Source organism: Symphalangus syndactylus, chromosome 12, assembly GCF_028878055.3.
Source record: "Symphalangus syndactylus isolate Jambi chromosome 12, NHGRI_mSymSyn1-v2.1_pri, whole genome shotgun sequence".
In the NCBI taxonomy this organism is placed as follows: Eukaryota; Metazoa; Chordata; class Mammalia; order Primates; family Hylobatidae; genus Symphalangus; species Symphalangus syndactylus.
Window position 1 is genome coordinate 140,666,185 of NC_072441.2, and position 12,372 is coordinate 140,678,556.

Here is a 12,372-nt window from a genome sequence, read left to right on the forward strand (position 1 = left end):
AGCAAAGACTGAGTGGAAGGCACAGAGATTTCCCATATACCCCCCTGCCCACAGACATGCATAGCCTCCTCCATTATCGACATCTGCCACCAGAGAGGTACATTTGTGACAATGAATGGACTTATACTGACACATCATCATCATCCAAAGTCCATAGTTTACATTAAGGTTCACTCTTGGTGGTGTACATTCTGTGGGTTTCGACTAATGTATAATGACATGTATTCACCATAATAGCATCATACAGAATCATTTGACTGCCCTAAAAATCCTCTGTGTTTTTACCAATGCATCCCTCCCTCCTCCACCCCCTGGAAGCCACTGCTTTTTTTACTATCTCCATAGTTATGCCTTTTCCAGAATGTCAGTAGTTGAAATCACATAGTCTGTAGCCTTTTCACATTGGCTTCATTCGCTTAGTGATAGGCACTTAAGTTTTATCCTTATCTTTTCATGGCTTGACAGCTCATTTCTTTTACGTGCTGAATAATATTCCATGGTCTGGATGTAGCCAGTTTGTGTATCCACTCACCTACTGAAGGATATCTTGGTTTCTCCCACGTTTGGGCAATCATGAATAAAGCTGCTATACACATCCGTGTGCAGGCTTTGGTGTGGACATATTTTCAACTCCTTTGTGTAAATACGAAGGAGTGCCATTGCTGGCTTGCATGGTAAGAGTATGTTTAATTTCATAAGCAATTGAAAAACTTGTCTATCAAAGTGGCTGTACTATTTTGCATTCTCACCAGCAATGAATGAGGGCTCCTGTTGCCCCACATCCTTGCCAGCCTTTGGTGTTGCTAGTGTTCTGAATTTTGGCCATTCTAATAGATGTGTAGTGGTATCTTATTGTTGTTTTAATTTACATTTCCCCAATGACATATAATATGGAGTATCTTCATATACTTATTTTCCATCTGTATATCTTCTGTTAAGGTCTTTGGCCCACTTTTTAATAAGGTTGTTTGTTTTCTTATTCTTGAATTTTAAAAGTGGTTTGCATATGTTGGATAATAGTCCATCATCAGGCCGGGCACAGTGGCTCACGGTAATCCCAGCACTTTGGGAGGCTGAGGCAGACAGATCACTTGAGGTCAGGAGTTCAAGACCAGCCTGGCCAAGATGGTGAAACCCTGTCTCTACTAAAAATACAAAAATTAGCCGGATGTGGTGGTGGACGCCTGTAATCCCAGCTACTAAGGAGGCTGAGACAGGAGAATCACTCGAACCCAGGAGGCAGGGGTTGCAGTGAGCCGAGGTTGTACCACTGCACACCAGCCTGGGCAACAGAGCAAGACCCTGTTTCAAAAAAAAAAAAAAAGTAGTCCATCATCAGATATGTCCCAGTCAGTGGCTTCGTTTTTCGTTCTCCTTACTGTGTCTTTTGCAGAGCAGAAAGTTTTGATTTTAATGTAGTCCAGCTTATCAATTATTTCTTTCATGGATCATGCCTTTGGTATTATATCTAAAAAGCCATTGCCAAACCCAAGTTTGGCAATTTATAGTTTTGCATTTTACATTTAGGTCTCTGATACATTTTGAGTTCATTTTTGTGAAGGGTGTTAAGGTCTGTGTCTAGATTCATTTTTGCATGTGGATGTCCAGTTGTTCCAGCCCTTTTGTTGAAAAGTCTATCTTTTCTCCACTGTATTGCCTTTGCTCCCTTGTCAAAGGTAGTCGACTTTATTTATGTGGGTCTGTATCTGAATTCTCCATTCTGTTCCAGTGATCTATTTGTCTATCTATATGCCAACGTCATGCTGTCTTGATTACTATAGCTTTATAGCAAGTCTTGAAGTTGGGCCGTGTCGATCTCCCAATGTTGTTCTTCTCCTTCAATATTGTGTGGATTATTCTGGTCTTTTGCCTCTCTATGTACACTTTAGAATCAGTTGGTCAATAGCCACAAAATAACTTGCTGAGATTTTGATTAGGATTGCACTGTATCTATAAATCAATTTGGGAAAAACTCACATCTTGAAAATAATTGACTTTTTTTACCCATGAACATTGAAGGTCTCTCCATTTATTTAGTTATTCTTTGATCTCTTTCATTAGAGTTGTGAGTTTTACCTCAAATATATCTTGTACATATTTTTTAGATATATAACCCAAGTGTTTCTTTTCTTTGCATGCTAATGTAAGTGGTCATGTTTCTATTTCAAATTCCATTTGTTCATTGCTGGTATATAGAAAAGCAATTGACTTTTGCATATTAACCATATATTCTGCCACCTTTCTATACTTGCTTATTCGTTCCAAGTGGTAGTTTTCTCTTTTGTTCCTGATTCGTGTGGATTTTCTACATAGGGGATCATGTCACCTGTAAACAAAGACAGTTTTATTTCTTCCTCCCCAATCTGAATTTCTTTTGTTTCCTTTTCTTGTCTTATTGCATTTGCTAGGACTTCCAGTGTGATGTTGAAAAGCAGTGGGAGAGGGGACATCCTTCCCTTGTACCTGATTTTAGTGGGAAAGCATCAAGTTTCTCACTATTATGTATGATGTCAACTGTAGGGTTTTTGTAGATGTGCTTGAGAAGAATGTGTATTCTGCTATTAATATTCTTATGAAGTTGAGGACATTCCCCTTTATTCTTACTTTACTGAGAGTTTTTATCATTAATGGGGTGTTGGATTTTGTCAAATGCATTTTCTGCGTCTGTTGATATGATCATATGATTTTTCTTCTTTGGCCTGTTGATATTGATATAATGGATTACATTAATTGATTTTTACATCTTGAAACAGCCTTGCATACCTGGGGTAAATCCCACTTGGTTGTGTTATGTAGTTCTTTTTATACATTGTTGGATTCTATTTGCTAACATTTTGTTGAGGATTTCTGTATCTGTATTAATGAGAGATATTGATCTGCAGTTTTATTTCTTGTGATGTCTTTGTCTGGTTTTGGTATTAGAGTAATGCTGGCCTTGTAAAATGAGTTAAGAAGTAGTCCTCTGCTTCTGTTTTCTGAAATAGAGTGTAGAGAATTTGTATTATTTCTTTCTTAAATGTTTAGTAGAATTTACCAGTGAACCCATCTGGGCCTGGTGCTTTCTGCTTTCTAAGGTTCATTATTAATTCAATTTCTTTAATAGAGAGAGCCCTATTCAAATGGTCTCTTTCTTCTTGCGTGAATTTTGACAAATTGTGTTTCGTTCATTTCATCTAGGTTAGCAAATTAGTGGACATAGAGTTATTAATATTCCTCGATAGTCTTTTTAATGTCCATGAGATCTGTAGAGATGTCCCCTCTTTCACTTCTGATACCAACAATTTGTATCCTCTCTTTTTTATTCTTAATTGGCCAGATTAGAGGCCTATCCATTTTATTTGTCTTTTCACATGACCAGCTTTTGGTTTCATTGATATTTTTCTATTGATTTCTTGTTTTCAATTTCATTGATTTCAGATCTAATTTTTATTATTTCTTTTCCTCTGCTTACTTTGGATTTAATTTGCTCTTCTTTTTCTAGTTTCCTGAGGTAGAAACTTGGATTATTAATTTTAGATCTTTCTTCTTTTCTATTTTATGCATTCAGTGCTATAAATTTCTCTCTATGCACTGCTTTCACTACATCCCACAAATTTTGATAAGTTATGCTTTCATTTTTATTTAGTTCAAAATATTTTTAAATTTCTTTTGTGACCCATATGTTATTTGGAAGTACATTGTTTAAGCTGGGCATGGTGGTATGTGGCTGTAGTCCCAGCTACTCTGGAAGCTGAGGTGGGAGGATCACTTGAGCAGAGGAGTTTGAGTCCACATAGCAAGACAAGGAGGAGGAGGAGGGGGAGGGGGAGGAGGAGAAGGAGGAAGAGGAGGAGGAGAAGCAGGAGGGGGAGGAGGAGGAGAAGGAGGAGGACGAGGAGGACGAGGAGGAGGAGGAGCAGGAGGGGGAGGAGAAGCATTGCCTAATCTTCAAGTATTTGGGGATTTCCCTGATCTCATTCTGTTATTGATTTCTAGTTTAATTCCATGGTGGTCTAAGAGTAGACATTATATGATTTCTAGTCTTTTAAATTTGTTAAGATGTGCTTTATGGACAGAATGTGGTCTATATTGCTGAATGTTCCATATGAGCTTGAGAAGAATGTGTATTCTGTTGTTGTTGACTGAAGTAGTCTGTAGATGTACATTATATCTGATTCACTGAGGCTGTTGTTGAGTTTAACTATAACCTTACTGATTTTCTGTCAACTGGATCAGTCCATTTCTAATAAAAGGGTGTTGAAGTCTCCTAGTAGAATAGTAAATTCATCCATTTTTCCTTGACTCATGTATTCTGATGTTCTCTTTTGAGCATATACGCATTAACGATTGTTACGTCTTTTTGGATAATTGACCCCTTTATCATTAGGTAATGCTTCTCTTTGTCTCTGATAAAGCTCCTTGACCCAAAGTCTTCTCTGTCTGAATACAGCTACTTTCACTTTCTTTTGATTGATATTAGGATTGCATGTCTTCATTCATTTACTTTTTTATTGTGGTAAAATACAAATAACGTAAAATTTGCCATCTTAACCATTTTTAAGTGTACTGTTCAGTGGTACTAAATACATTCATAATATTGTGCAACCATCAGCACCACTCATCTCCATAACTCTTTTCATCTTGTAAAACGGAAACTGTATAACTCTATACCCATAAAGAATAACTTCACTTTCCCCCCTTCCTCTAGGCCCTGAAAACCACCATTCTATTTTTTGATTCTCTGATTTTGGCTGCTCTAAGTACCTCATATAAGTGGAATCATACAATATTTGTCTTTTTGTGACTGGCTTATTTCACTTAGCATACTGTCCTCAATGTTTATTCATGATGTAACATATGTCCAGATTTCCTTCTTTTTTGAGACTGAATAATATTTCATTGTGTGTCTGTGCCAAATTTTGCTTATTCATCCATCTATCAATGGACACTTATGTTGCTTCCATGTTTTAGCTATTGTGAGTAATGCTGCTATGAACATGGATGTACAAATATCTGTTTGAGTCTTTGCTTTGAATTCCTTTGGGTATATACCCAGAAGAATTGCTAGATATATAGTAATTCTAGTTTTAATCTTTTGAGGAACCACTATACTGTTTTCCACGGTGGCTTACCATCTTACACTTCCACCAACAGTGCCCAAAGGTTCCAATTTCTCCACATCCTCCCCAGCACTTATTTTCTTTTTTATATAGTAGTTATCCTAATGGGTGTGAGGTAGTATCTGACTGTAGTTTTGATTCGAATTTTTCTAATTATTAGTGATATTGAGCATCTTTTTATGTGTTTATTGGCCATTTGTAAATCTTCTTTAGAGAAATGTCAAGTCCTTTATATATTTTTAAACCGGGTTGTTTATTTTTTGTTGTTTTTGAGTTTTAAAAGTTCTCTATATGTTCTGGATATTAATTCCTTATCAGGTGTATGATTTGCAAATATCTTCTCCCATTCTATTGGTTGCATTTTACTCTGTTAATAGTGTCTTTTGATACACAATTTTTTGGAAATTTTTTATTAAGCTCAATTTGTCTTTCTTTTCTTGTCCATGCCTTTGGTGTCATATCCAAGAGATTATTGCCAAATTCAATGTCATGAAGCCTTTCTTCTATGTTTTCTTCTAAGAGTTTTATAGGTTTAGGTCTTACATTTAAGTCTTTGATCCATTTTGAGTTAGTTTTTGTATATGGTGTTAAGTAAGGATCCAAATTCATTCTTTTACATGTGGATATTCAGTTATTCCAGCATTATTTGTTGAAAAGACTATCCTTTCCCCATTCAGTAGTCTTAGCACCTTTGTCAAAAATCATTTAACCATACATGTGAGGTTTTATTTCTGGACTCTCTATATAGTTTGTCTTTATGCCAGTATCACACTGTTTTGATTACTCTAGCTTTGTAGTAAGTTTTGAAATCAGGAAATGTCTTTCAACTTTGTTCTTCTTTTTCAAGACTGTTTTTGGCTATTTGGATTCTTTTGCAATTCCATATGAATTTTAGGATCGGTTTTTCTATGTCTGCAAAAAAAATGTCATTGGGATTTTCATTGACATTGAAATGTCATAAGGATTTCATTGAATCTACAGATCACTTTGGGCAGTATTGACACCTTAACAATATTAAGTCTTCCAGTCCATGAACGTGGGATGTGTTTACATTTATTGATGTCTTATTTAATTTCCTTCAACAGTGTTTTGAAGGGTTTTTTACATTTTAAATTTTATTTTTTGTGGGTATATAATAGGTGTATATATTTATGAGGTTCATGAGATGTTTACCTGTATTATTTTCCTTCTCTCTAAAGAACATCTTTTAATATTTCTTGTAAGGCCTACAGGCATGCAATATGTAGTAATCACATCATGGGAAATGAGATAGCCATCCCCTCAAGTATTTATCCTTGTGTTACAAACAATCCAATTACACTCTTTTAGTTTTTAAATGTACAATTAAATTATTATTGAGTATAGTCACCCTATTGTGCTATCAAATACTAGGTCTTATTAATTCTTTCTAGTTATCTATTTTGTACCTATTAAGCACCCCCACCTCCCCCCACCCAGCCTACCATTACCCTTCCCAGCCTCTGGTTACCATCCTTGTACTCTCTATCTCCATGATTTCAATTGTTTTGGTTTGAGAGCATGTGATGTTTATCTTTCTGTGCCTGGCTTATTTCACTTAGTATAATGACCTCCATTTCCATCTATGTTGTTGAAAATGAGAGGATCTCATTCTGTTTATGGCTGAATAGTACTCCATTGTGTATAAGCACCACGTTTTCTTTATCCATTCATCTGTTGATGGACACTTAGGTTGCTCCCAAATTTTGGTTAGTGTGAACAGTGCTGCAACAAACATAGGTGTGCAGATATCTATTCAATATACTGATTTCCTTTCTTTGGAGTATATATCTAGCAGTGAGATTGCTGGATCATATGGTAGCTCTATTTTTAGTTTTTTGAGGAATCTCCAAACTGTTCTCCAAAGTGGTTGTACTAACTTACATTCCCACCAACATAGTATGAGGGTTCCCTTTTCTCCACATCATCAACAGCATGTATTATTGCCTGTCTTTTGGATATAAGCCATTTTAACTGAGGTGAGATGATGTCTCGTTGTAGTTTGGATTTGCATTTTTCTGATGATCAATGATGTGAGCATCTTTTCATATGCCTGCTTGCCATTTCTATGTCTTCTTTTGAGAAATGTCTATTTAAATCATTTCCCCATTTTATTTTGTAGTTTTCATTGTACAGGTACAAGTCTTTCATCTCCTTGGTTAACTCCTAAGTAGTTTGTCCTTTGTGAGATTATTAGAAATGGAATTATTTTATGATTTCCTTTTCAGATTGTTAATTGTTAGGTATAGAAATCCAACTGATTTTGTGTATTGACTTTGTATTCTGTTACTTTGCCACATTTTATTAGCTCTAACTGATTTTTTGTGAAATATTTGGGGTTTTCTACATATAAGACCATATTATCTGCAGACAGATAATTTTACTACTTCCTTTCCAACTTGGATGCCTTCTTTTTCATTTTCTTGCCTAACTGCTCTGGATAGAACTTCCAGTAGAATGTTTAATAGAAGTGGTGAAAGTGAGCATCCTAGCCTTGTCACCGATCTTAGAGGAAAAGCTTTCAGTCTCTTACCATTGAGTATGACATTTGCTGTGGGATATTCATAAATGGCTTTTATTATGTTGAGATAGTTCCCTTCTGTTCCTAGTTGTTGAGTGTCTTTTATCATGAATAGTTGTTGAATTTTGTCAAATGCTGCTTCTGCATTGATTCAGATGATCACTTTTTTTCCTTTATTCTGTTAATATGATGTATTACATTGATCAGTTGTTGTTTTGAACCATCCTTGCATTCCAGGAATAAATTTTTCACCTGTTCATTTACTTTTATTTTATGTGCAACTGTATAGTTAAAATGGGTTTATTGTAGACAACATATAGTTGGATCTTGTTTTTTGATCCACTTTGACAATCTCTTTTACTTGATGCATTTAGACCTTTGATGTTTAAAATGAGAATTGATATAATTAGATTAATATCTACCTTATTTGTCACTGTTTTCTATTTGTTGCCTTGTTCTTTGTTTCCATTTTTGCCTTCCAGCCTTTTTCTGCCTTTCATGATTTTAATCGAGCATACTTTGTCATTTCATTTCCTCTCCTCACTTAGCATGTCAATTGTACTATTTTTTTAGTAGTTACCCTAGAGTTTGCAATATACATAGGCAACTAATCCAAGTTCATTCTCAAATAATGTTATACTGCTTCACAGGTTGTGTGAGTATTTTATAGTAAAAAAAATCCTAATTCCTCCCTCCCATCCTTATATCATTGCTGTCATTCGTTTTGCTCATATATAAGCATACGTAAGTGAATATTTATGAATACATTGTTGCTATTATTATTTTGAACAAACCATTGTCTGTTAAATCAATTAAGAGTAAGAAAAATACATTTTTTAAAATTTTACCTTCACTTTCTTCAGTGTTCTTCTTGTATGTATATTGAAGTTTTTGACCTATATTATTTTCCTTCTCTCTAAAGAACATCTTTTAATATTTCTTGTAAGGCAGATCTACTGGCAACAAATTTCATTGATTTTTGTTTGTCAGAGAAAGTCTTTATTTCTCTCCACTTATGAAGAATAATTTCTCAGGATACAGAATTATAGGTTGGTTTTTATTTTCTCTCAATACTTTATATATTTCACTTCACCCTCTTCTTGCTTGCATGGTTTCTGCAGAGAAGTCAGATGTAATTCTTATCTTTTCTCCTCCATAGATAAGGTGCATTTTTCTTCGGGCTTGTCAGGATTTTTTTCTTGATCTTTGATTTTCTATTGTTTGAAAATGATATGCCTCAGTGTCATTTTGGGGACATATTTCCTGCTTTGTGCTTGGTGTTCTCTAAGGATCCTAGATCTGTAGTTTGGTGTCTGACATTAATTTGAGGAAAGTCATTATTGTTTCAAATACTTCTCCTGATCATTTCTCTCTTCCTTCTTGCATTTCCATTAGGCATTTTTACAGCCACAGTTTTTGGATATTCTGTTTTCTTCTTCCAGTCTTTCTGCTCTTTGCTTTTTAGTTTTAGAAGTTTCTATTGAGATATCCTCAAGCTCAGAGACCCACTTCTCAGCTGTGTTCAGTCTACTTATAAGCCCATCAAAGGCACTCTTCATTTCTGTTACAGTATTTTGTTTTGTTTTGCTTTTTATCTCTAACATTTCTCTTTTTTTCTTAGAATTCCCATCTCTTTGCCTATCTGTTCTTGCATGCTGTCCTCTTTATCCAGTAGAGCCCTTAGCATATTAATCATAGTTGTTTTGAATTTCTGTTTCTGGTCTAATAATTCCAAAATCCGTGCCATATCTGAATCTGGTTCTGATGCTTGCTCTGTCTCTTCAAACTATGGTTTTTATGCCTTTTAGTATGCCCTGTAATTTTTTCTTGATAGCTGGACATGATGCACTGGGTAAAAGGAACTGCTGAAAATAAGGCCTTTAGTGATTTAATGGTAAGGGGTGGGGAGAGGGGAAGCATTCTATAGTGCTATGATTACGTCTCAGTCTTTTGGTGAGCCTGTGCCCCTGGGCTGTGAAATTCACAGGTTCTTCTCCCCCACCTCCCCCGCAACACACACGTGTAGATGGGATAGGATGGCTAGGGTGGGCTGGAGTTGAGTATTTCCCTTCCACCAGGTCAATTAGTCTCTCATGAAACCCCAGCAGCTTAGGCTCTGGCTAACTAGTTTCCCCTGAGGACAAACCTTGTTAAAAAGAACAGAGTGCTCTGGCATATTTTGAAATGATTCCTTTTCCCCTTCCACTGCCAGAAGCACATGGGGATTTTTCTCCAATATTCACTTAAGAACCTGGTAGAATTCCAGGAGTAAAACTCACAAAAGCGTGGGGGCCCAGTGAAGGCCTCCCCTGAGGTTTTTGTCTCTCAAACTTACCCACACTGAGCCTCCAGCAACTAGTCAATTACACTTTCGGTTTTCCTACCTGCACACCGATTCCCATGGAGGTTTCTGCTCCAATAATTTGTAATTCTCTCTATTTACCTATCTCTCCAATTCTGGGGGCAGTGGTTTGCCCTGTGACCTCACTTCTCGTACAGATCTAAGAACAGTTGTTGATTTTTCAGTTTGTTCAGCCTTCACTGGTTGTTAGGACAGAGTGGCAACTTTCAAGCTTGTCATATGCCAGACCAGAGACTGGAAACCACTACTTTTTAGAATTTTCAAAACAATTAAAACAATCCAAATACCCATCAACTTGTGGATAGAAAAATAAAATGTGGTACATCTATACAAAGTAATATTATTTAGCAATAAAGAGGAATAAAGTACTGATACATGACACTAATACGGATGAACCGCAAAAGCATACGAAATGCAAAAAGCCAGATGCAAAAGACTACCTATTGCATGATTCCATTTATATGAAATGTTCAGAAAAGACAAAAAGTAAATTAGTGGATGCCTGGGAGTGGGAATGAAAACTATAATTGACTGTAAATGGGCACGGGGGTTCTTCTTGGGTGATGGGAAGGTTCTAAAACAGGATTGTGCTTACGGTTATAGAACTCAGTAAATTTACTAAAAATCATTGTACACTTTAAAACAGGTGAATCTTGTAGAATGTAATAATACCTCAACCAAATCAATTATTAAAAATAATAAAGGTTTAATTGGAAAAAATATAGAAAGGCATTAAGAACAAAACAAGAAATGTCTTCTATTCTTATGTTAAAGACAAAAATTCCTCTTCTTCTTCCTTTTCTAAAGGGAATTGTACTGCACCTCTGCCAGAAACCCTCACTGTTCACTTAAAAATATATCTTGGGTATTTCCTGTGTCATTATATGTAATTATAATTGTGCTTATATGTAAATACATAGACAATAGTTTACTATTTCTCTGGTTGAACATCCCTAGATCTCCTTCCCCATACATGATCCACATGCCCACTATTGTTGTTGGAGTCCATTTCTAGATATCAAAGTCCCGAGTCACAGGCGCGGACATTTTTAGGACTTTTGGTAAATTTCTAATGTCCATCTCAACAGGCTGGGTAGACATTTCCCCCTCCACCCACAGTTAAGCAGGTGTCTCTTTCTAAACAACTATTCCCGCACCAAAGCTGGAGCCATGGTTTATTTTGTATCTTTACCAACTGGATGAGCAAAAAATGGTATCTCATTGTTGGTTTAAATTGAGTTTATTTTAATTATTAGGGAAGTTGCACACTTCTTCATACATTAATAGCTCCTTTGTATTATTTTCTTTTCTTTTGTTAAACGTTCATACTTGTCCTTTGCACATTTTTCTATGGGAGTATTTGTCCTTTTTGTAGAATTTAAGTGCTTTTTATAAAATAAGAGCATCCATCTTTATGCTCCCACATATGTTACAAATATTTATTTCACGTTTGTGTTTGTAATTTAATTTTGTTTAATTTTGTTTATGGTTTTTAATGGGTAGAAGTTTTATGTTATTTTTGTGGAGCTATCAATCTTTCTTTTATGGTTTCTGATGTTTTTGAAAGGCTTAGAAAGACCTCCTCTACCCAATATTGTATAATATTCACCTATATTTTCTTTTTTGGTACTTTTACAGTATTTTATCTGCTCCTCCCCTTACCCATTTGCCGTTAATCTTTAATTTATCTGGAATTTATTTTAGATTAAGATTGAATTCTAACTTAAATTTCTTCCAAATAATTGAATAATTGTCACAGCACAGTTAATGAATAATTCATTTACTTGCTGATTGGAACTAGCCATCTTTCTCATGTTTTAAATACTTATCTCTACTTGAGTCTCTTTATAGGAGCTTTTATCCTGTTCCTTTGATCTATCTGTGTTTTCATATGCTATTACAACATGAATTTAATTATTTGGCTTAATGATATATTTTAAAATCTGGCAGTACGAGTCACCTCTCATTCTTTTTAAAACATATTTTGGTCATTAGTTCATGTTTAGTCTTCCAGATACATTTTAGAGTCATTTTATCAGGAAAGGAAAAACCCTTTCATGATTCTGATTGGAATTAAACTGAAAAATTAATTTGGAAAAACTGATACCTCTACACGTGAACTTTACTATTCAGAAACACACCATGACTCTTCATTTAAGGCTATGTTTAAATCTCTCATTAAAGGTGTTTTTTTATTTGTTTTGGTCATTTTTTATGTTTTTCTTTTCTTTTTATTTTTGTAAAGACAAAGTGTCACTATGTTGCTCAAGTTGGTCTTGAGCTCTTGGCTTCAATCGTCATCTTCCTGCCTCAGCCTCCAGAAGTGTTGGGATTACAGGCATAAGCTACTGCTCCCAGCCTGTTTTGTCATG

The 12,372-nt window shown here is 35.4% G+C and overlaps 1 protein-coding gene across 7 annotated transcripts in view; it reads left to right on the forward strand.

The window, feature by feature from the left end:
- GRIK3 (glutamate ionotropic receptor kainate type subunit 3) overlaps positions 1-12,372 on the forward strand; it is a 239,247-nt gene that overhangs the window by 129,594 nt on the left and 97,281 nt on the right. The window contains exon 1 of one of the 7 annotated variants that reach the window (XM_055254590.1): positions 11,424-11,437. The exons of the other annotated variants lie outside the window; for them this stretch is intronic. Within the exon in view, the coding sequence (XP_055110565.1) occupies positions 11,427-11,437 (11 nt within the window). The 5' untranslated portion in view covers positions 11,424-11,426. Of the gene's footprint in view, positions 1-11,423; positions 11,438-12,372 lie in introns of those variants that run through there. 7 annotated transcript variants of the gene reach the window in all.